The sequence below is a fragment of the Panulirus ornatus genome, chromosome 52, assembly GCF_036320965.1.
Source record: "Panulirus ornatus isolate Po-2019 chromosome 52, ASM3632096v1, whole genome shotgun sequence".
In the NCBI taxonomy this organism is placed as follows: domain Eukaryota; kingdom Metazoa; phylum Arthropoda; class Malacostraca; order Decapoda; family Palinuridae; genus Panulirus; species Panulirus ornatus.
In genome coordinates, this window is record NC_092275.1 from 6,218,212 (window position 1) to 6,245,450 (window position 27,239).

General features: G+C 39.1%; 1 protein-coding gene across 7 annotated transcripts in view; it reads right to left on the reverse strand.

The window, feature by feature from the left end:
- Positions 1–27,239, reverse strand: part of LOC139765012 (protein zer-1 homolog) — a 64,334-nt gene that overhangs the window by 22,220 nt on the left and 14,875 nt on the right. For all 7 annotated transcript variants that reach the window (XM_071692077.1, XM_071692075.1, XM_071692074.1 and 4 more), the window contains exons 2-7: positions 26,358–27,199; positions 16,233–16,398; positions 11,890–12,030; positions 11,285–11,487; positions 10,919–11,090; positions 4,595–4,759 (exon numbers count right to left, since the gene is read on the reverse strand). In XM_071692077.1, coding sequence (XP_071548178.1) covers positions 4,595–4,759; positions 10,919–11,090; positions 11,285–11,487; positions 11,890–12,030; positions 16,233–16,398; positions 26,358–27,139 — 1,629 coding nt within the window. In that variant the 5' untranslated portion in view covers positions 27,140–27,199. The remainder of the gene's footprint in view (positions 1–4,594; positions 4,760–10,918; positions 11,091–11,284; positions 11,488–11,889; positions 12,031–16,232; positions 16,399–26,357; positions 27,200–27,239) is intronic.

Here is a 27,239-nt window from a genome sequence, read left to right on the forward strand (position 1 = left end):
AAAGCCTGCAAAATGAATGAAAGATCCTCCAAATACAGACTCAACTAAACATGCCTGGCATCCAATTCTATGCAATAGCACCAAATGCCTCCCAGCCAAACCACTCTATAACCAACCAACAACCTCTAAGAAGAAGTAAATAGCTTATCCCTGCCTCATGCTTCAGTAACCTCTACCCAGAGACTCCCTCACCCCCAACAAAAATAACAATAAAACATAATAAAATATACCTAACAAACACTACACAACCAACTTTTCGAATAAGTCTTAAACTCCACTTCCTCCAGACGTATACCCATCAGAAACACCTTTCTCCAGACAAACACATGTATCTAATCACTAAAGTATGCGAATGCTTTATATTCAGCCCATCCAATGAGTGACTTTTATTGTAACACAAGCAAAATCATTAAGAATCACATTCCAGCCCCTAATGGAAACTTTGTAAGGAGCATCCAGTTTTCAAACACATAATGAAATATTATTATATTATTATTTTGCTTTGTCGCTGTCTCCCGTGTCTGCGAGGCAGCGCAAGGAAACAGACAAAAGAAATGGCCCAACCCACCCCCATACACATGTATATACATACACGTCCACACACGCAAATATACATACCTATACATCTCAATGTACACATATATATACACACACAGACATATACATATATACACATGTACATAATTCATACTGTCTGCCTTTATTTATTCCCATCGCCAACTCGCCACACATGGAATAAGATCCCCCTCCCCCTCATGTGTGCGAGGTAGCGCTAGGAAAAGACAACAAAGGCCCCATTCGCTCACACTCGGTCTCCAGCTGTCATATAATAATGTCTGAAACCACAGCTCCCTTTCCACATCCAGACCCCACACAACTTTCCATGGTTTACCCCAGACACTTCACATGCCCCGATTCAATCAACTGACAGCATGTCGACCCCGGTATACCACATCGATCCAATTCACTCTATTTCTTGCCCGCCTTTCACCCTCCTGCATGTTCAGGCCCCAATCACTCAAAATCTTTTTCACTCCATCTTTCCACCTCCAATTTGGTCTCCCACTTCTCCTCGTTCCCTCCACCTCCGACACATATATCCTCTTGGTCAATCTTTCCTCACTCATTCTTTCCATGTGACCAAACCATTTCAACACACCCTCTTCTGCTCTCTCAACCACACTTTATATTACCACATACCTCTCTTATCCTTTCATTACTTACTCAATTAAACCACCTCACACCACATATTGTCCTCAAACATTTAATTTCCAACACATCCACCCTCCTCCGCACAACCCTATCTAGCCTATGCCTCGCAACCATATAACATTGTTGAAACCACTATTATTTCAAACATACCCATTTTTGCTTTCCGAGATAACATTTTCGCCTTACACACATTCTTCAACGCTCCCAGAACCTTCGCCCCCTCCCCTAACCTGTGACTCACTTCCGCTTCCATGGCTCCATCCGCTGCTAACCACTCCCAGATATCTAAAACACTTCACTTCCTCCAGATTCTCTCCATTCAAACTTACCTCCCAATTGACTTATCCCTAAACCCTACTGAACCTAATAACCTTGCTCTTATTCACATTTACTCTCAGCTTTCTTCTTTCGCACACTTTATCAACCTCAGTCACCAACTTCTGCAGTTTCTCACTCGAATCAGCCACCAGCGCAGTATCATCAGCGAACAACAACTGGCACACTTCCCAAGCCCCCTCATCCACAACAGACAGCATACTTTCCCCTCTCTCCAAAACTCTTGCATTCACCTCCCTAACCCCATCCATAAACAAATTAAACAATCATGGAGATATTACGCACAACTGCTGCAAACTGACATTCACGGGAACCAATCACTTTCCTCTCTTCCTACTCGTACACATGCCTTACATCCTCGATAAAAACTTTTCACTGCTTCTAGCAACTTACCTCCCACACCATATACTCTTAATAAATTCCACAAAGGATCTCTATCAACCCTTCTCCAGATCCATAAATGCTACATACAAATCCATCTGTTTTTCTAAGTATTTCTCACATAATTTCTTCAAAGCAAACACCTGATCCACACATCCTCTACCACTTCTGAAACCAAACTGCTCTTCCCCAATCTGATGCTCTGTACATGCCTTTACCCTCTCAATCAATACCCTACCATATAATTTCCCAGGAATACTTACCAAACTTATATCTCTGTAATTTGAACAGTCATCTTTATCCCCTTTGCCTTTGTACAATGGCACTATGTGTGCATTCCCCCAATCCTCAGGCACTTCACCATGAGCCATGCATACAGTGAATATCCTTACCAACCAATCAACAACACAAGTCACCTCCTTTTTTATAAATTCCAATGCAATACCATCCACACCCGCTGCCTTGCCGGCTTTCATCTTCTGCAAAGCTTTCACTACCTCTTCTTTGTTTACCAAAACATTCTCCCTGACCCTCTCACTTCGCACACAAGCTCAACCAAAACACCCTATATCTGCCACTCTATCATCAAACACATTCAACAAACCTTCAAAATATTCATTCCATCTCCTCACTTCATCACTACTTGTTATTACCTCCCCATTAGCCCCATTCACTGATGTTCCCTTTTCTTCTCATCTTATGCACTTTATTTACCTCCTTCCAAAACATCTTTTTATTCTCCATGAAATTTAATGATACTCTCTCACCCAAGCTCTCATTTGCCTTCTTTTTCACCTCTTGCACTTTCTCCTGACCTCCTGCCACTTTCATTTATACATCTCCTAGTCATCTGCACTACTTCCCTGCAAAATCATACACATATACATACATAAATGCCCATACATATACATACATATAATAAATAAATAAATAAATACATATAAACATATACACATATACACACAAATAAGCAGACATTTATTTTATCAATTTTATTATACTTAGTCGCTGTCTCCCGCATCAGCAAGGTAGCGCAAGGAAACAGATAAAAGAATGGCCCAACCCACCCACATGCACATATATATACATAAACGCCCACACAAGCACATATACATACCTATACATTTCAATGTATACATACATATATATACACAGACAGATAAACATATACAAATGCACATATCCATACTTGCTGCCTTCATCCATTCCCATCGCCACCCCGCCACACATGAAAATGGCACCCCCCTACCCCCGCGCATGCGCAAAGTAGTGCTAGAAAAAGACAACAAAGGCCACATTCGCTCTTATTCAGTCTCTAGCTGTCATGTGTAATGCACAGACATATACATACATAACCTTCCAGTATCTGCAAATAATTAATTCTCTGTGGAAATTAATATTCAAAATGAGAAACTGAATTATGAATTTTTCCCAAAAATGTTCCTTTTGCAAGACCTTAAGAGTCATTCTTAGAATCTGCAACCTAACTCTCGAATGTCACTACAGCGAAATGTCACTCTATGAGCCGTTGTCATATGAAAGCCCCTGATACAGAAGTGAGCTGAAGCAGGTGAGGGGTGCATCTGTACCTGGTCACATGTCTGAGCTTTGAAAAAGTATGTGCCATTAAGAAGACTGCCAACTACTTAAAGAAGTGGGTGAGGCACCAAACATCTCTTTCAGCAAATATAATGACAAGAATCAGAAGTCCTCAACAAAAAAAAAAAAAAAATCTGAAAAAGTTACTTGGTATATGATATGAGGACAAGACTTGAAAGAAAAAGCCAGATCTCAGCAGTCCCTGTGTTAGGGTTAAGGTTAAACCGATCTATAAGCATTTTGTTTAGGAGGAAATTGGACTAAACAATCACTTCATAGCAAATGAGTGATAGCTTGACAGGTTTTCAAGATGCTGAAACCTTCATAGTTTAAAAGTACCTAAGAAATCTGCAAGTGCAAATCATGAAACTGCTATTAAAATTCCTGATAAACTAAAAAGCATCATTGAAACAGAGGGATACAACACTAGGTAAGCATTTAATACAAACAAAAGTGGCCTTTACTGGAAGAAGACACCATCCGGAACATACATCTCAAAAGAGAAAAATGTAGCACCCAAATTCAAAGCAATCACATGACCAAGAACCGACTCACCCTACTACTGTGTGACAATGCCATGGATGGTTTTAAAATGAAGCCATTACTTGTGTAAATCTCCTTCCATCCATGTGCACTTACAGGATTTAACAAGAATAAATTGCCTGTACATAAGACTGCAAATAAAAAGGTATGGATAAAGGGGTATCTGGTGATTAGGTGCTACATTAACATATCTAAGGTTGGTATACCACAGAAATATTACTCTCCCAAGTTGCTTTAGCATATTTTTTCATAACTGAAAGAGATGAAATCAAAACTCAACCTCTTAAAAAAAGTTTTTCAAAAATACCAATTTTGGCTATATTATTTACCATTTTTCAGAAGACTACAATTAAGGGCCATGAGTCTTTTGGAAAAATATCACAATACCTCTTTACATATATGACGTACAATTTAAAAAAAAACAGGATATTCATCTTAGCTGACGCATCCTTTCCTTCTATGTTCAGTACTTTGAGAATGCAAAGTAAAATTCTGGATCTGTCAATATTCTAGCATCACTAACCTCAATAGCACCAAGGTCTCCAACTAGTTCTTTCTGCTCTCCATCCACCTGACAGGCTAGGGAATTAAGGAGGTAGATGGCAATATGTCGTACAAAGTCATCCCCATCACCCCTGCATCGAATTAAACGCAATAACAGTTGAACCAGACGACGGTATTCAAACAGCTGAAAAATCAACATGTACTTGAGACAATAATATCACATACCATAAAACTTTTCTTAAATAATTTTTGTACAACATTAGTTAAAACTGACTTGTGATATCACCATGAACCTTTAAGAAATACATATGGTAAATTACCAAAGATAAATGAGATAACTAGAGAAAGATAGAAAATAATAATGGGTTCACAAAGGGAAGAATGTGTGTACATCAGGTTTTTGCACTAAGATACATAAAGGAGAGAGTTTTATAGAAAAATTAAGTATGTAACAATCATGAAAAGAAAATCCAATAAGTGAACAAGAAAGCACTGAAGGTTTTCTTATTCCCTTGATATCATGGAGTGTATGGAAGACTTCTGAATGTTGATAAAAGCTTTTTTAATGGTTGTAATAAGTGAGAGTAACTGATAGCTTAAATGAGTGATTTGAAAAAATGGGGAGTGCATCAAGACTATGATGTTGCTAAACAGTCACCTTTTACAAGGCTGTATCATTAAGAGTAGAGTTTCATCAAAGAACTTCTAACTCCAAAGGACTTTATATTTCCCTACAACTACAAGCAGTGAAGTCTTTGGCTGTAAGAGCCATTAAAAATGCCCTAGGTAATGCCATGACTCTTTCATAGAAATTGATCCAAGGGTAATCATAAATCAATCAATCAAGTCTGTGTGAATCATTGTGGCTATTTAATGTTCTTATGGATCAAGCATTGTAAGACAAGTGATACAAATGGGGTAACAGTGGTGTTGTACCTAGCTACAGAAAAACACAATGGAAGATGCCCAAGCTGTTTTATACAGATGATGCTGCACTGTTTATAGCATATCGATTATCAAAACAACTACAATCAGTACAGAAAAGTTTTGGGTTGAATGAGGGATAGCTATTCTCAGTCAATTAGCTTAGATACCTTGCCTGAATGGCTTCAGATATAGGAACAATATAACCACTGGATGGATAAAGACCTTTACAGAAAAAAAAGATATATATGATATATATGACTCTATTCCTACAACAATAACCTCTGGTCTCAGAAAATTATCAGAGAATCATCCAGAATGACCTAAACAGCTATTCATCCAGAATGACCTACACAAATTATTAGTCAGTTTCATGAAATCACAAATCTAAACTAATTGTAGACAAGTACAAAATGAGTAGTGTCATGATACAGGACAATATAGGTTCCAAGAAAAATCATGCAGCAGTGAATTCACTGCATCATAATATCCATTTCCATGTAAATGAGGGATTTGGGACTGTGGGCTAAAAACATTAAATATACTCAAACACTATGTTCATGGAAATAATGTATCCAATAATAATCAAAACATTGTCCAAGCAATGAAAATGGAGGGAGAGAGTATCATAAAACTTTAGGGAGAATAAAAAGATGTTTTGGAAGGATGTAAATAACGTGTAAGACGAGAACAAATGGGGGCTGGGAAATAAGATGTGTTCAACTATTTTTCTCATGTTATTGTTTCTTCCTAAGTCTTTCATAATAATTTAGTTGATAATAAGATCTGCTTTAAAGTTACCTGGGGACAAGTTAAAGATCTTAGTATTAGTAAATAAGAAAGATTCAATGATGCTACAAGTAGCATATTACCTGGGGACAAGTTAAAAATCTTGGTATTAGTAATCTAGAAAGATTCAATGATGCTACAAGCAGCACAATCAGAAGAGGGGTACAATGTGACTGGGTTGATAAGGTCTACAGGGTGATTGTTTTCATGACAATGTTTAGCAATCGGATTTTTGTGGTCATTCCTGCTTACTGAATGGTGGTGACAATACCCTCTCAATTACAGTTTTACCGGTCTGGCCAATGTGTACATCTTTACATGCCTTACATTTGAGGGTGTAAACAATTCCAATTTTCTGATAATTTGGCCCACTTTTAATCAAGGCCTTTCTGACAAGTGTTACTGCAGTGGAAGGCAAAATTAAAAGCACTGTTTTTTAGTACTTGTCTCACATTAGCTAAGTTATAAGAATACGGCAACACTAAACATTTCAATTTATCATCCTTTTCCACATTTTTGTTACTAGATGCATCAAATGTGAAAAAGGATGGTAGGTCTAAATGTTTAGCATTGCAACTTTTCTCCTAATCACAACTCCCTATCCACATCCAGGCCCTACAGACCTTTCCATGGTTTCACCCAGACAATTCACATGCCCTGGTTCAGTCTATTGACAGCACGTTGACCCCAGTGCACGACAATGTTTCAATTCACTCCACTCCATGCACACCTTTCACTCTCCTGCATGTTTAAGCTCCAATCACTCAAAGTCTTTTTCATTCCATCCTTCCATCTCTAATCTGGTCTTCCGGTTCTGCTTGTTCCCTTCGCTCCTAACCCATATATCCCCTTTGTCAGCCTTTCTCCACTCATTCTCTCCATATGTCCACACCATTTCAACACACCCTCTTCTGCTCACTCAAACACACTCTTTTTATTTCCACACATATCTCTTACCCTTTCATCAATTATTTGATAAAGCAACCTTACACCACTTAATGTCCTCAAATATTTCATTTCCAACATATCGACCCTCCTGCACACAATCCTATCTATAGCCTATGCCTCACAACCATATAATATACACATTTTTGCCCTCCGAGATAGCGTTCTCTCTTTCACACATTGTTCATCACTCCTACAACCTTTGCCCCTTCCCTATCCCATGACTCACTTCCATGGTTCCATTAGCTGTCTATCAAGTCCACTCCCAGATATCTAAAACACTTCACTTCCTCCAATTTTTCTCCATTCAACCTTATATTGCAAATAACTTGTCCCTAAACCCTGCTGGACTATTATTTCATTCACATTTACTCTCGACTTTATCCTTTCACACACTCTTCCAAACTGTCACCAACTTCTGCAGTTTCTCACTTGAATCTGCCACCAGTGCTGTAACATCGATGAACGACGACAGACTCACTTCCCAGGCCCTCTCATCCCCAAAAGACGGCATACTCGATCCTCTCTCCATGAATTACATTTACCTTCCTCACGTACCCATCCATAAATAGATTAAACAACCATGGTATCATCACACACCCTCGCCACATGAAGACCTTCCCTGGGGACCATTCACTTTCATCTCTTTTTACTCACACACATCCTTTTACTCCCTTGATAAATACTCTCACTGCTTCTAGCAGCTCACCTCCCACACTATATATTCTTAAGACCTTCCACAAAGCATCTATCAACCCTATCATATGCTTTCTCCAGATCCATAAATCCCTCATACAAATACATCTGTTTTTCTAAATATTTCTAACACATTCCTCAGAGAAAACACTTGATCCACACAATGTGTCCTCTACCACTTCTGAAACCACAATGATTCTCCCCCAGTCTGATGCTCTGTAAATGCCTACAACCTCTCAATCAATAACTTAACATACAACTTATCAAGTATACTCAACATACTTATACCTCTGTAGTTTGAATACTCACCTTTATCCTCTTTGCCTTTACACAATGGCCACATACAAGCATTTTGCCAATCCTCAGGCACTTCACCATGATCCATACCTACCATGGATATATTTATCAATCAATCAATCAAACAACAACACAGTCACCCCCTTTTCTTAATGAATTCAACTGCAATATTGCATTTCATCTTCCAAAAGGCTCTCACCATCTCTTCTCTTTTCACCAAACCACTCTCCATGACTCTCACTTCACATACCACCCCAACTAAAACACCCTACATCTACCACTCTATCATTAAACATATTTAACAATCCTTCAAAACACTCACTCCATCTCACGTCATCACTACTTACTATCACTTCCCTTTTTGTCCCCTTCATCGATGTTCCCATTTGTTTTCTTGTCTTTTGCACATTATCTACCTACTTCCAAAACATCTTTTTATTCTCAGTAAAGTTTAATGATATTCTCTCACTCCTACTCTCATTTGCCCTCTTTTTCAACCCCTACACTATCCTCGACCTCCCGCCGCTTCCTCTTACAGCATCTCCAATCATTTGCACTCCTCTGTAAGTACCCCCCCCTCAGTGCCTCTCTTTTTCTCTTTCACTACCAACTGTACTTCATTCCACCACTCGCTACCCTTTCTAATCTGCCCACCTCCCATCTTTCAGATGCCATATGCATCTCTTGCACATGCCATCACTGCATCCCTAAATACCTCCCAGTCTTCAACAACTCTTCTCACTTCTTTTTCTCTCACCTTTTGCCATTCTACACTCAATATCTGTTGGTATTTCTTCACAGAAGTGTCCTTTCCAAGCTCACTTACTCTTGCAACTCTCTTCTCACCAATGGTTTCCTCTTTTTAGAAACCTCAACAAATCTTCACCCTCACTTCTACAAGATACAAATCTTCACCCTCACTTCTACAAGACAGTGATAAAACATTCCACCACCTGCCCCTTTCAGCACTTTACATCTAAAAGTCTCTCTTTTACAAATTATCAATTAATACATAATCAAATAATACCCACTAACAATCTCTCCTACTCACATACTTATACTTGTGTATATCTATCTTTTTAAACCAGGTACTCCCAATCACCAGTCTTTTTCCAACCCACAGCTCCACAAGCTCTTCATCATTCCCATTCATAACACTGAATACCCCATGCGAACCAAGTATACCCTCACTTGCCACACTACTTACCTTCACATTTAAATGACCCATCACTAACATCCAGTTTTGCACACCAAAAATGCTGATACAATCACTCTGCTACTCCCCTTTCATGATCTTTCTTCTCTTGGTCAGGTGCACAAGCACCAATAATCACCCATATCTCACCACCCACTTTCAGTATTACCCACCTCAATAAAGAATTTACTTCCGTACACTGTCACACACTCCCATAACTCCTGCTTCAGTAGTGCTACTCCTGCCTTAGCTCTTGTCCTCTCAACAACCCCTGACTTTGCTCCAATGACATTTCCAAACCATTCTTCCCCTTTATCTTTGAGCTTCGTTGCACTCAGCCCTCAGAGCCAGAACATTCCGGATTCTTTCCTCAAACATACTGCCTATCTTTCCTCTGTTCTCATCTTGGTTACATCCACACACATTTAGATACCCCAGTCTGAGCCTTAATGGAGAATGGGCACTCCTTGTTTGACTCCTATTTCCTCTTCCAGAAATTCAAATACAAAAAGGGGAGGGTTTCCAGACCACCCCACTCCAGCCCCATTTAGTCGCCTTCCAGCAACCACAAATGCTCAACACCTTCACACAGAAACAAAATCCTCCACAATGCAGTCCCATCGCAACATGCTTCACACTCAATTCTATCCAATTACACAAGGTCCTTCCCATTCTAACCACTCTATAGATAACAATCAACACAAAAGAGGATGAAAAAACTTACCCATGCCTTCCAGCAACTACAAATGCTCAACACCTTCACAAAGAAACAAAGAACCTCCGCAATGCAGTCCCGCCACAACATGCTTAGCACTCAATTCTATCCAATAGCACAAGGCTCCTCCCATCCTAACCACTCCATAGATAATAATCAAAACAAAAAAGGATGTAAAGGCTTATCCCTGCCTCACACTTCACTACTCTCAACTAAGAGATCCTCCCACCTCCAACAGAACACTGACAAAACAGAAACACATTGAAATAACCCAACCTCCCAGATCTATCTTATACCCCAACCATCTAGAAATGCACTCATTAAAAACTATATTTCCAAGACATACATAAGTCACTTTCTCTCACTTACACTCTGGACATCAACCATCACTACAACACTGCAAACAGTGTTTCAACATATCCAAAGACTCTTCGTGCTCACAATGCAACTACCAAAGAGAAGACACTGAGCAATTACTAATCAACTGCCCTGCACTTTGCACACATTGACACATAATCACAAATATTTCATGACCTATGGTTCCAACTGGTTGACATGGCCAACTTCCTGAGGGACGCAGAAGACTCAAATGGATAGACGAGGCTCCACGGATAGAAGAGACTCATGGGGCAGTTAGGTAAAATATATACTTTTTTTTTCATATTTGTTCAACATTTCTTCAATTAGTGAGGAAGCATCAGGAAAAGAAGAAATATGGCCTTATTCATTCATATAAATAATCTAATGAATGCTATAACCACAACAAATGATATGAGACTTACCACATCCTGAGGTATTCTGAACTGGCATAGGGTGAGACACCCATTGCGCATCATGGTTGAGTCATCAAGGTGTGTCTCCATTGCATCTAGTAAAACAACTATCATCTTCTGTCTTGCTCTCACACTTAAGCTATTTTTATCCTCGCTCTTTGCAATGTAGAACAGTGATGCACTTTTTTCATTGGAAGAGAAATATATATAATATTATCTTTGTGTTGAAACAATAAAAAACAAAATAAAAAAAACAATTACTAGCAAAAGTAATGTTCATATGCATTACCATAATTCTTTTTTACAGCCAAGTGTACAGGAGGTATATCTGACAACACCACAGAAGAATATCAAAAACAAGGCTAGGCAACTTACCTTCCAGATATCTGTATGTGTTTCTCCCGGCGATGTCTTAACATCGCAAGCAAAATTAAGTTGAGGGCCCTCTGTTGATTGTGACATGTCTCAAAGCGGAAGATATGGAAAAGTTCATTTAACGCTTTAACAAGCACTTCTGGCCTGTCAAGATATGCAGCTGTAGCCGCCAGAATTTGTTCTTCATTTGCATCACCAGTGATCTAGTGAAAATTGAAAGTGAGAATAGTACATGGCTACTCAAAGTGAAAATACTGAAGTGCAGAATATCAAGAGTTTATAGGTGTACAATCAAATATTTATGTAATTCAATGATGAAACATTATACCACATGAAACAATATAGTACACACATTCATAATTCTCCTAGAATGTAGCTCATATGGATGATACTGACTTAAATACCCTTATTTCAGCTTTTAGTTAATGAAATTAGAACAAGTGACAATAGAAGTAGAGGATAAAAGTCTTACAAAATTAGTATACAATGACCTCAAAGAAGTTGTGCTGTGTGAATGTAGTCAAAGAAAAGAACAATCAGTGTGAGAAAAGTATATCCTTTCTCAATTCTTTCTTCTGTAATATCCAATTATGTAACAATCTTACCACTTTAGCAGGGATGTGATTCCTATGGCAGGCATCATGAAGCGTGTTATATAACCCTAAAAACTCCAGTGGGTTATTTATACGACTTCTAAGTCCGGGGATATCACACAGATCTGTCTCCATATCTCCATCCTTTGATTTCTGAAATATTTTTTCATCATAACTAAAATTTCAAAACTGTAATAATGATATATAAATATGACTAATAGTAATAGTCATATGCAGGAAATGGCGAATAATATGAAAAAAGGAAAAAAAAATTAATAATGATAATATTTTTCATTCATTATACTTTGTCGCTGTCTCCCGCATTAGTGAGGAAGCGCAAGGAAACAGATGAAAGAATGGCCCAACCCACCCACATACACATGTATATAAATACACGTCCACACATGCACATATACATACCTATACATCTCAATGTAAATATTTTTATTTTATTTTTTCTTTATTTTGCTTTGTCGCTGTCTCCTGCATCAGCGAGGTAGCACAAGGAAACAGATGAAAGAATGGCCCAACCCACCTACATACACATGTATATACATACACGTCGACACACGCAAATATACATACCTATACATTTCAACGTATACATATATATACACACAAAGGCATATACATATATACACATGTACATAATTCATACTGTCTGCCTTTATTCATTCCCATCGCCACCTCGCCACACATGAAATAACAACCCCCTCCCCCTTCATGTGTGCGAGGTAGCGCTAGGAAAAGACAACAAGGGCCACATTCGTTCACACTCAGTCTCCAGCTGTCATGAAATAATGCACCGAAACCACAGTTCCCTTTCCACATCCAGGCCCCACACAACTTTCCATGGTTTACCCCAGACGCTTCACATGCCCTGGTTCAATCCATTGACAGCTCGTCGACCACGGTATACCACATCGTTCCAATTCACTATACTCCTTGCACGCCTTTCACCCTCCTGCATGTTCAGGCCCCGATCACTCAAAATCTTTTTCACTCCATCTTTCCATCTCCATTTTGGTCTCCCACTTCTCCTCGTTCCCTCCACCTCCGACACATATATCCTCTTGGTCAATCTTTCCTCACTCATTCTCTCCATGTGACCAAACCATTTCAAAACACCCTCTTCTGCTCCCTCAACCACACTCTTTTTATTACCACACATCTCTCGTACCCTACTATTACTTACTCGATCAAACCAACTCACACCACATGTTGTCTTCAAACATCTCATTTCCAGTACATCCATCCTCCTCCACACAACTCTATCCATAGCCCACACCTCGCAACCATATAACATTGTTGGGTCCACTATTCCTTCAAACATACCCATTTTTGCTTTCCAAGATAATGTTCTCGACTTCCACACATTCTTCAATGCTCCCAGAGCTTTCGCCCCCTCCCCCACCCTATGATTCACTTCTGCTTCCATGGTTCCATCCGCTGCCAAATCCACTCCCAGATATCTAAAACACTTCAGTTCCTCCAGTTTTTCTCCATTCATACTTACCTCTCAATTGACTTGACCCTGAACCCTACTGTACCTAATAACCTTGCTCTTATTCACATTTACTCTCAACTTTCTTCTTTCACACACTTTACCAAACTCAGTCACCAGCTTCTGCAGTTTCTCACATGAATCAGCCACCAGCCCTGTATCATCAGCGAACAACAACTGACACTTCCCAAGCTCTCTCATCCACAACAGACTGCATACTTGCCCCTCTTTCCAAAACTCTTGCATTCACCTCCCTAACAACCCCATCCATAAACAAATTAAACAACCATGGAGACATCACACACCCCTACCGCAAACCTACATTCACTGAGAACCAATCACTTTCCTCTCTTCCTACACGTACACATGCCTTACATCCTCGATAAAAACTTTTCACTGCTTCTAACAACTTGCCTCCCACACCATATATTCTTAATACCTTCCACAGAGCATCTCTATCAACTCTTATCATATGCTTTCTCCAGATCCATAAATGCTACATACAAATCCATTTGCTTTTCTGAGTATTTCTCACATACATTCTTCAAAGCAAACACCTGATACACACATCCTCTACCACTTCTGAAACCACAATGCTCTTCCCCAACCTGATGCTCTGTACATGCCTTCACCCTCTCAATCAATACCCTCCCATATAATTTCTCAGGAATACTCAAAGAACTTATAACTCTGTAATTTGAGCACTCACCTTTGTCCCCTTTGCCTTTGTACAACGGCACTAAGCAAGCATTCCGCCAATCCTCAGGCACCTCACCATGAATCATACGTACATTAAATAACCTTACCAACCAGTCAACAATACAGTCATCCCCTTTTATTAATAACACACACAGTCATATACATAAATACACATGTACATAATTCATACTGTCTGCCCTTATACATTCCCGTTGCCACCCCGCTACACATGAAATAACAACCCCCTCTCCCCACACGTGCGCGAGGTAGTGCTAGGAAAAGACAACAAAGGCCACATTCATTCACACTCAGTCTCTAGCTGTCATGTATAATGCACCAAAACCACACTTCCCTTTGAACATCCAGGCCCCACAGCACTTTCCATGGTTTACCCCAGATGCTTCACATGCCCTGGTTCAATCCATTGACAGCACGTCGACCACGGTATACTACATCATTCCAATTCACTCTATTCCTTGCATGCCTTCCACCCTCCTGTATGTTCAGGCCCCAATCACTCAAAATCATTTTCACTCCATCTTTCCACCTCCAATTTGGTCTCCCATTTCTCCTAGTTCTCTCTACCTCTGACACATATATCCTCTTGGTCAATCTTTCCTCACTCATTCTCTCCATGTGACCAAACCATTTCAAAACACCCTCTTTTGATCTCTCAACCACACTCTTTTTATCACCACACATCCCTCTTACCCTTTCATTACTTACTCGATCAAACCACCTCACACCACATAGTCCTCAAACATCTCATTTCCAGCACATCCACCCTCCTCCGCACAACTGTTCCTATAGCCCAATCATTGCAACCAAAACCGCTGTCTTGCCGGCTTTCATCTTCCACAAAGCTTTTACAACCTCTTCTCTGTTTACCAGATCATTCTCCCTAACCCTCTCACTTTGCACACCACCACGACCAAAACACCCTATATCTATATATATTATCTATATATATTATCATTATTCTTCTGTTTCCCCTTTTAGAAAGTTGTTTGCTGCAATGGTTTGGACATATAGAGAGAATGAGTGAGGAAAAGTTGACAAAAAGGATATATATGTCAGAAGTGGAGTAAACAAACAGAACAGAAAGACCAAAATGGAGATGGAAGGATAAAGTGAAAAAGACTTTGAGTGACTGGGGCCTGAACACGCAGGATGGTGAATGGCATGCAAGGGACAAAGTGAATAGGAATGATGTCATATACTGGGGTCAACATGCTGTCAGTGGACTCTACCAGCTTCCTAATAACCACTTACACATCTTATATTCTTACCTCCTTTTATCTTGAACTTCCACTGATACATTTCTTTCAAACAATCAACCAAATGCTTTTTCCTTCTCTTCCACAGCATTTCTAATCACATCCATTCACCATGCATTTCCACTTTTATTCTCATACCTCAACCTTATATCCAACTACTAATTCTACAACTTTTCACTCTTTCTCTAATTCATTTCACTCTTTCTCTAATTCAACAACTTTTAACAGTCTTTCTCTAAACATTTTAAACACCCTACTCACAAATGACCGCATACTTACATTTACTGCACTTCCACAAAATCTTTCTGTCACCTTTCTTTCACACTCCTCTACTTGGTAGTATTTCTATAAATCAGTCACAGCAAACAACAGTCACCTTTACACAGTCATCACTCTTAAACATCAGTCATCTCTATAAACTGGTCACTTCTGAGCAGCAATTACAACTATTTTGGAAGAAAATCATGGCTAGATATATACAATATGGTGGGAAGATATACAAGATACTCTAGAGGCAGATCCCATATCAAAGCAGCAGCACACACCAAGGCCCACACTTTAATGAAATCATATATGTTGCCAGGTAACCCAGGAGAAACCTCTAAAGTGAAGGTATAACAAATTTTCAATTAAAAAATTCCCACAATGATAGCCACTAAAATTTTGTGGGTCAGCTGAAGGAAGAGAAAGCTTATCTACTCATTATTTTTTTCTTAAAAAAGAATAATACATTCATTAAGTTCAATTAAACTTGAAAAGTCCAAAGTTATAATGTCACTTAAAAAGAAATTACTAAAAATGTCAATGAAACAATTATCGAAGACTACCATACTTTCATAATTAGTCTAAAACACTACAGCTACAAGTAACATTACCTCATCTGAATCCCTGTATTCATCAAAAGTTCCATCTCCTGACAAATTTGTGCCAGAAATGTCAAGGCTAGTTAGGTTTGGTAAGTTTGACACTAAGTTGGCTAGAACTGTGTCTGGTGACTCGAACACACCATATTTTTGGTTGGCTTGAGATACATCAAGGAATCTAGGAGAAAAATATACATACTATTAGGCCACTGGAAAAGTCACACCCAAGTTTCATTATAAAAGAATGAAAACAAAATTGTTAGATTCTTAAAATACTTCAGTATACCCAATATCTTAAGTTTATTAGTTCCTATGATTCACTTCAACATTACATAAACATTTCAGTATTCAACATAACACTTCCTATCTTTACATCATAAACATGAAATTAACACACTAATAACAGTTGGTTTAAGTTACTAACTATAACACAGAATCAAAAAGTTTATAAAAATACATAATGACTGAATTCCAAAGCACATCTAGCCAGCAATAATATATCTTATCAATCATCATAACTTGTAATAACGGACTGAAAAATTACCACTAATTTTGAATTCTGGCAAAAAAAATATCAATGTTAACCTTTTCAACAGAAAAAGGCATTATCATAACGATCCATAAATTTTCATAGATTACGGTGCACCAAAAATTATTAAGAATAAAACTTTAAAACAGCTAGGAACACTTTGTCTGGACTCAGTAAACTACTCATTCAAAAGCAAACCTAGAGAGTAAGGGCCACATGTGAGTGCCATCATTACAGCTATTATTTGGCCCAACTTTTTAACTTACCTAAATCCAAACTAGGTAGAATCTACAAAAATGTTGATTTCAAAAACTGAAAACCTTTTCCTCTCCAAGATGGTGTCTTAAGAGCAGATGATACATTCTATATGATATAAGAATCAGGGCACTCCAACCCTCAGTATTACCAGTAAGGAAACACTAGCCCTTCACTCATCCTTCGATAACCACTTAATTGTGACTGCATGTCACGCTTACACTTGACCTATTAGCAACTCCCATCAAAATAAAGCTTATCAGCCTGCTCATTTCCAGTCTATTAAAGCTTAAAATATGCAGATTGCAGGTGCCAACCCAAAGGCAGTCAAATTATGTAAAGAGAAATGGTCTTAACAGTGTGTGTGTGTGTGTGTGTGTGTGTGTGTGTGTGTGTGTGTGTATGTGGAGGGAGGGATGGTAGAGGCAAGGCAATGTAAGAAAACCAGGACAAAATGTTCTCAGGATACCACCTCAAACAGAAAAGACTTTAATTTTTGAACAACTGCATTTCTGTCTTCTGGTGTCTGTTCCACAAGCAAGACAGTTTACCCACTTGAAGGAGGGTTGAGAGAAAAACTTTGATAAAGACATATCCAAAAGAAAAAATAAATATCCTCATTGCTGATTCAGCGACATACTGAAATCCTCAAGCCACACACAGTAGATTCACAATATATAAATGATGATGCTGTCTGGTAAAGGTAAAAGATTACTGCTAAAGACCCCCTTCCTTGATTTCTTCAAATGAAAGCTTTCTAAAGAAGGCTAAGGCAGAAGCCATCTTTCTCACATCATGTGCTCTTGTGTAAAGCCCAACTTGTGCCATTCAAATGAGTTTCTAATACACAAAGAGATATACCTCATTGACAAGGGTTTCAAACTTCATGGATGCAAAAACAACTGGACCACTCAATTTTCTCCAGAGCAGTTCAAAATTCAACTAAAGATTTATCTGGGTATAAGCCATTATTTTCATTCTTACCCAAAAATACCGACTTTGGGTTTATCTTAAAATCCATTAGCACTCCTCATGGAGCCTATAGCTATAAGGAAAGGAGCTTATAAAAGGTCCAATATTTTGAAAGCTCCTACTTGGGCTGTTGTGGAGAAGATACAAGTCTTCTCAGATAAAAAGACCAAAGAAGTTTTTCTCAAATAAGGCCTCTCAGGTATATATCAAAATCCAAATATAAGGAACCTTGTTGGGTACTCTTTTAAAAGGTAGTAATGTTACTAACCTTGTTCTTATTGTGATGAAGACTAGAGAAGAATTCTAAACATTAGGCTTTACTCAAGTTGAAGGAATCAGATTCTTTAAGGAAAGACTGAAAGATTTTCCAGTCCAACTGGTACCTTCCTTAAGCAGAAGGGCAAACATCATGCAAAAGGTTATATGACATGCAATCTCTGAATCTCAGCCTGTAGAAGTGCTTTGGAGAATCTATACATGTAAGTTCTATAATGCAGAACTTTGAAGTCAGGTTCCTGAACGAGAGCTGAAGTGGTCAAGAAAAACATTAAGTATCAACCTAAGTGGCTGCAGAGCTGATGGAGTCTATGGCATCAAGGCTGTTTGTCTCACCTGGAAGGTAAGAGCATTCTTAAACACAAAATTTAGCAAGCATGAGTATTTTTCTCAAAAGAAGATAGAAAAAAGATAAATCTGGTTCAAATAATTTCAGTCCTGACAGAGCACTTACTGCAACTTTCCTGTCTATAACAGGAAAAACATGTGTTGGAAGTAACACACTGGTTCTGGTGGCAAATCTATGGTGAGGGTGCCACTCCTAAGGAAAGAATCCATATAAAAGCCTTCTTCCCTATTGATACTTCTGCTGAAACTGTTTCTGACCTCAATTATGCATTTGCCTGGACTCTGTTAACTCTTCAGAGATAAAAGCTTGGAGATAAAGGCTTTTGGACATAGATTGGGAGGGAATTTTTTCAACTTACTCTAAGAGAGGTACAGATTTGCAAAAGCCTTCATTTATCAGGCAGTGGTCAACCTCAGTACTGCCTATCAAAAATAAAATGCCACATGCTAGACTCAGGACAATCTGGGAACTGAAAAACAATGGGGCTATCAGCTCCTTTATGCTGATTTAAAAGGACTTTTATGTCTTTGTCCAAGGGCACACAACGACATGGTCCCACTAAAGAACAGAAGCCCCATTTTTTATTTGATACATTCCTCCAAACCACAATAAAAACTCACTGTAGGTCACCAAGGAATAGGTTTATGGGGTTCTCTACACCAGTCCATCAAACTAAAGATCTGAGAAGTTCGCAAGGATGTGCTCTTGCAAGATCTCCACTTCCAACAAGAAGAAATCTGCTTGCCCAGTGGGCAATGTTTTTGGCCTGCAGCCTCACTATGTAATTGCAAAGGGTTGCAAAATCGAACTTGCTCAAAAGTTGCTCAACCTGACATCAAGGTACTAAGGCCTGGGTCCATTAGGCTATCACAGCATTTATGTAGTCCCAAGGTTTGTTACTCAGGAGAAAAAGTGTCAGTTTCAATATATTGCCAGCTATGAAAACTTGTCCTGGTTGATGATAAAACCTGCTTTTTGAAAGATGATCAGGACTGGAAGCTCTTGTCTAGTATATTCCCCTCTTTGAATCTGAAATAACCAAGAAGTAATTGAAGTAAACCAGAACTATCAATTCAAGACATCAGTTTTGGAAGCTATGCTAAGATTACTCTCATGAAATATTGTAAAGCTATGCAAATTCTAAAGAGCATCACTTTGAACTCCCATGTCTATGCAACAATTCTGAATGCCAAAGACTTCACTATTCTGGGATGTACTGGAATGTACCAGTAAGCATCCTCAAAATCTAAACTAACTGTCCAGTTGCCTCAACCTCAAAGGCCGGGAGTCATTACATTATGACCCTCAATGGAGGTGACAGGCAACATCAAGAGCATTAAGTTTCATGGGCTACCTCGCTAACTTGGGAAACATCGAACAAGTACAAACCAGTATATACGTATATACTTATATATATCTATATCTATCATACTTTATCGGCGTTTCCCGCATCAGCAAGGTTGCACCACGAAACACAAAGAATGGCCCATCCACTCACATACACATACATATATATATTCCTATGAGTCCACGGGGAAAATGAAACACATTAAGTTCCCAAGAGCACTTTTGTGTCATAATCACATCAACAGGGGAGACACAAGAAAGAAATATAAGACAGTTGATATACAACGAAGAGATATAGCTAGGACACCATTTGGTAACACACGATTGTCCAACATGTGCTCTTGGACAATCACGTTTACCAAATGGCGTCCTAGCTACGTCTTGTCATATATCAGTTGACTCATATTTCTTTCTTGTATCTCCCCTGATGATGTGATTATTACACGAAAGTACACTTGGGAACTTATCGTGTTTCATTTTCCCCATGGACTCAAAGGAAAATACTTGATTACGCACAACATTGTGATCCTTTCCAATATATATATATATATATATATATATATATATATATATATATATATATATATATATATATATATATATATATTTTTTTTTGCTTTGTCGCTGTCTCCCGCGTTTGTGAGGTAGCGCAAGGAAACAGACGAAAGAAAATGGCCCAACCCACCCTCATACACATGTATATACATACGTCCACACACGCAAATATACATACCTACACAGCTTTCCATGGTTTACCCCAGACGCTTCACATGCCCTGGTTCAATCCACTGACAGCACGTCAACCCCGCTATACCACATCGATCAAATTCACTCTATTCCTTGCCCTCCTTTCACCCTCCTGCATGTTCAGGCCCCGATCACACAAAATCTTTTTCACTCCATCTTTCCACCTCCAATTTGGTCTCCCACTTCTCCTTGTTCCCTCCACCTCCGAAACATATATCCTCTTGGTCAATCTTTCCTCACTCATTCTCTCCATGCGCCCAAACCATTTCAAAACACCCTCTTCTGCTCTCTCAACCACGCTCTTTTTATTTCCACACATCTCTCTTACCCTTACGTTACTTACTCGATCAAACCACCTCACACCACACATTGTCCTCAAACATCTCATTTCCAGCACATCCATCCTCCTGCGCACAACTCTATCCATAGCCCACGCCTCGCAACCATACAACATTGTTGGAACCACTATTCCTTCAAACATACCCATTTTTGCTTTCCGAGATAATGTTCTCGACTTCCACACATTCTTCAAGGCTCCCAGGATTTTCGCCCCCTCCCCCACCCTATGATCCACTTCCGCTTCCATGCTTCCATCCGCTGCCAGATCCACTCCCACATATCTAAAACACTTTACTTCCTCCAGTTTTTCTCCATTCAAACTTACCTCCCAATTGACTTGACCCTCAACCCTACTGTACCTAATAACCTTGCTCTTATTCACATTTACTCTTAACTTTCTTCTTTCACACACTTTACCAAACTCAGTCACCAGCTTCTGCAGTTTCTCACATGAATCAGCCACCAGCGCTGTATCATCAGCGAACAACAACTGACTCACTTCCCAAGCTCTCATCCACAACAGACTTCATACTTGCCCCTCTTTCCAAAACTCTTGCATCCACCTCCCTAACAACCCCATCCATAAACAAATTAAACAACCATGGAGACATCACACACCCCTGCCGCAAACCTACATTCACTGAGAACCAATCACTTTCCTCTCTTCCTACACGTACACATGCCTTACATCCTCGATAAAAACTTTTCACTGCTTCTAACAACTTGCCTCCCACACCATATATTCTTAATACCTTCCACAGAGCATCTCTATCAACTCTATCATATGCCTTCTCCAGATCCATAAATGCTACATACAAATCCATTTGCTTTTCTAAGTATTTCTCACATACATTCTTCAAAGCAAACACATGATCCACACATCCTCTACCACTTCTGAAACCACACTGCTCTTCCCCAATCTGATGCTCTGTACATGCCTTCACCCTCTCAATCAATACCCTCCCATATCATTTACCAGGAATACTCAACAAACTTATACCTCTGAAATTTGAGCACTCACTCTTATCCCCTTTGCCTTTGTACAATGGCACTATGCACGCATTCTGCCAATCCTCAGGCACCTCACCATGAGTCATACATACATTAAATAACCTTACCAACCAGTCAATAATACAGTCACCCCCTTTTTTAATAAATTCCACTGCAATACCATCCAAACCTGCTGCCTTGCCGGCTTTCATCTTCCGCAAAGCTTTTACTACCTCTTCTCTGTTTACCAAATCATTTTCCCTAACCCTCTCACTTTGCACACCACCTCAACCAAAACACCCTATATCTGCCACTCTATCATCAAACACATTCAACAAACCTTCAAAATACTCACTCCATCTCCTTCTCACATCACCACTACTTGTTATCACCTCCCCATTTGCGCCCTTCACTGAAGTTCCCATTTGCTCCCTTGTCTTACGCACTTTATTTACCTCCTTCCAGAACATCTTTTTATTCTCCCTAAAATTTAATGATACTCTCTCACCCCAACTCTCATTTGCCCTCTTTTTCACCTCTTGCACCTTTCTCTTGACCTCCTGTCTCTTTCTTTTATACATCTCCCACTCAATTGCATTTTTTCCCTGCAAAAATCGTCCAAATGCCTCTCTCTTCTCTTTCACTAATAATCTTACTTCTTAATCCCACCACTCACTACCCTTTCTAATCAACCCACCTCCCACTCTTCTCATGCCACAAGCATCTTTTGCGCAATCCATCACTGATTCCCTAAATACATCCCATTCCTCCCCCACTCCCCTTACTTCCATTGTTTTCACCTTTTTCCATTCTGTACTCAGTCTCTCCTGGTACTTCCTCACAAAAGTCTCCTTCCCAAGCTCACTTACTCTCACCACCCTCTTCACCCCAACATTCACTCTTCTTTTCTGAAAACCCATACAAATCTTCACCTTAGCCTCCACAAGATAATGATCAGACATCCCTCCAGTTGCACCTCTAAGCACATTAACATCCAAAAGTCTCTCTTTAGTGCGCCTGTCAATTAACACGTAATCCAATAACGCTCTCTAGCCATCTCTCCTACTTACATATGTATACTTATGTATATCTCGCTTTTTAAACCAGGTATTCCCAATCACCAGTCCTTTTTCAGCACATAAATCTATAAGCTCTTCACCATTTCCATTTACAACACTGAACACCCCATGTATACCAATTATTCCCTCAACTGCCACATTACTCACCTTTGCATTCAAATCACCCATCACTATAACCCGGTCTCGTGCATCAAAACCACTAACACACTCATTCAGCTGCTCCCAAAACACTTGCCTCTCATGATCTTATATATATATATATATATATATATATATATATATATATATATATATATATATATATATATATATATATTTCTTTCTTTTCTTTCAAACTATTCCCCATTTCCCGCATTAGCGAGGTAGCGTTAAGAACAGAGGAGTGGGCCTTTGAGGGAATACCCTTACCTGGCCCAATTCTCTGTTCCTTCTTTTGGAAAATTAAAAAAAAAACGAGAGGGGAGGATTTCCAGCCCCCCGCTCCCATATATATATATATATATATATATATATATATATATATATATATATATATATATATATATATATATATTCCCTGCGTGTCGTAGAAGGCGACTAAAAGGGGAGGGAGCGGGAGGATGGAAATCCTCCCCTCTCGTTTTTTTTTAATTTTCCAAAAGAAGGAACAGAGAAGGGGGCCAGGTGAGGGTATTCCCTCAAAGGCCCAGTCCTCTGTTCTTAACGCTACCTCGCTAATGCGGGAAATGGCGAATAGTTTGAAAAAAAAAAAAAAAAAAAATATATATATATATATATATATATATATATATATACATACATAAACGCCCATACATGCACATATACATACACATCAACATATACATAAATATACATACACATACGCAGTCAGCTGTTCACCAATGATACAGCACTAGTGTGTGATTTGAGTGAGAAACTACAGAAGTTGGTGACTGAGTTTGGAAAAATGTGAGAAAAGAGAAAGTTGAGAGTAAATGTGAATATGAGCAAGGTTATTAGGTTCAGTAGGGACAAGTTAGCTGGGATTTAAGTATGAATGGAGAAAAATTGGAGGAAGTGAAGGGTTTGAGATATGTGGGAGTGGACTTAGCAGAGTGGAACCATGGAAGCGGAAGTGAGTCACAGGGTGAGGGAGGGGGCAAAGGTGCTGGAAACGATGAGGGATGTGTGGAAAGAGAGAACGTTATCTTGGAGAGCAAAAATGGGTATGTTTGAAGGAATAGTGCTTTCAACAATATCATATGGTTGCAAGGCATGGGTTATAGATGGAGTAGTACAGAGGAGGGTGGATGGGTTGAAAATGAAATGTGTAAGGACAATATGTGGTGTGAGGTTGTTTGATTAAGTAATGAAAGGGTATGAGAGATGTGTGGTGTTATAAAGTGTGGTTGAGAGAGCAGAAGAGAGTATGTTGAAATGGTTTGGACATATGAAGAGAATGAGTGAGGAAAGGTTGACAAAGAGGATATATGCATCATAGGTGGAGGAAACAAGAAGTGGGAGAACAAACTGGAGGTGGAAGGATGGAGTGAAAAAGATTTTAAGCAATTGGGGCCTGAACATACAGGAGGGTGAGAGGTGTACAAGGAATAGAGTGAATTGGAACAATGTGGTATATCGGGGTCAATGTGCTATCAATGGACTGAACCAGGGCACGTGAAATATCTGAGATTAACCATGAAAAGGCCTGTGGGGCCTGGATGCAGACAGGAAGCTGTGATTTTAGTGCATTACACATAAAAGCTAGAGACTGAGAGTGATTGAATGTGGCCTTTATTGTCAGTTTTCCTGGCTCTACCTCGCTGAAGCAGGGGGGTAGCGATGCTGTTTCCTGAGGGGCAAGGTGTGGCTGGGAATGGATGAAGAAAGGCTGCATTTGCTCTAATCTTCCTGCCTCAAGAGTCCCAGGGAACTCCCATCAAGAGGGAGGCCATGGCAAGAGAGTCTCCACTTTTCCCTGTCCTTTAACGCCTTCCTTGTATACACTAATCCATCCACTCTTTCACCAATGCTTTTCCACTCTGTTTCCCCATGTCACAGTTGGTCCTCCTCTCACACCAACCCCTTTACCTGTATTACCATACACTCTACATGGAAACTCCCCATCTTACATTCTTCCCAAATGCCCAAGCCACCTCAAAGTATTACCAAACTGGCTTAAGTCCACTGATCAGGATCATAGGACATGGAGCGTACTAACATTGCATGCAAGCATATTTAGAGAGTGCAAACACCCTAAACTTATATATCTATCGTGCTTATGACAATTTAATACCATACTATTTCCTTTTTCTTTTCCATAACCCATTTCACTTCACTAATAAACCCATTTTTTGTTTCATATTTGTTAATCAATTACATAAAAATCCCTCATTTCCCCATTTGTTTTCATTAACAGGAGCTTTCCTTCTGTAATTTGTACCTACCCACTATAAAATCCTCTTGTATTTCTTTCACACATATACACACACAGGGAAAGGCTATGAGCCTTACATTTGCCCATCATGAAAGACAGAAGAGTTAAAGATGAGCTGATCACAATCTTCCAAGTTTTTAAAGCAAAGACAGCTGACAGTTCTACAACAAATGTATGGATAAAACAACCAGAGGACGTAACTTGAAATTAAGCAAGAAATTTGTTAAAAAGACGTAAAGAAGTACTTTTCAGTGTCAGAGTGGTGGATGCACGGAATAAAGTGAATGAGGACAAAGTATATGTGGACAGCATACAAGAGTTTAAAAAGCTGTATGATAGCAAAGAAGGTTTGGGAGATGGAGCACTATGAGAGTAAAACTCCCCTACCATACAGTACAAATAGGTAATCAAACTAATGCAAGCCTACCTAATCAATTCCATCTTTCCATTCAGCAGTACCCATATAATAATATTAAGTTTTTTAAGTCTTACTACAACTCTTCTGGTGCCTGAAAAACAGTAAGTTTCTTTGTTGTTCTATAAAAATCGCTAAGAGTAATCTACAACAAAGCAATTCCATAAATTCCATGAATTTAATTCCAATTCCATAAAAAATATTTTGAAACCATACTGTCCTGTAAATGGTGCAGGCCAGCCTTATCTTTAACCAATTCATATCATTCACTGAATATGAACTTTCTGAGGCATGCAACAGGCTATTAAACAAACAAACATGGGATGTTTCACAGTACCTTCTAATCTATAACATAATTTGCTCATTAATGTCATACTCTAATCTAGATATATCAATATAACTAAACAAAAAAGTAATACTGACTTTAAGGTTTTCATTTCGTAGAGGGCTGGAACAGTATCTTGTATCCTTTGGACACTATGCAGGTTTAACGAGACTAGATACTTCATGAGGAGGATATATCTCACATCGTGTAGGAAGAAACAACCAGACAAATCCAGATGGGTGAGTTTTGTAAGAGACTTCAAGAGAAGTGCAAAGTAATCCGGTTCTTTTGGTTGATAAAGTTCTCTTACCACCAGCTTTCGTAAATTTGGCGTTCGCAAGATGTATCCCCGTTGTTTGATTTCACTTACAGGACTGGAATCTGAGCTGTCACTGGATTCAGTTTGTGATGTCGTAAAAAGTAAATTTGGCATAATGTCTTTTGTTTTGCCAATTATTAAAGTTGTCAGACTGTCACCAATTCTATTAATATTTTCTAGTGTTCTTTCTGAGAGTTTACTGCAGTTACTAATATCTAGTTCTACTAACTGATGAGAAAGTAAGAGATTCAGTCCATCATCTGATATGCCTGAGTTTCTTAAGGTTACTCGTTTTAACCTTGTGTTTATCAAGTCTCCAAATATATTAATAAATTTATCATCCAGTCCTTCAGGATCTCCATCTTGCCAAAAACTTATCAACTTTTCACATAATTCTCTCGGCAGAGCTACACCTGGTCTGAGACACCAGAGACCCGTCTCTTGGTGCAATACACAAAATGTTTCAGGATGAGCAATTACGTATTTTCCACAAATATCTAGAAGAGGCTCTGGAGAACTGTCCTCCCAGGGACAGTATATATTCACAGTTCCCATAGTCATCTTCAGCTCCACCTCCACTCCTGTGTTTTCTCTAATTACTGCATTTTTTTTGTTGTATCCCTGCAAAAACATGGACAAAGACAATTAAATTCCAGTTTGT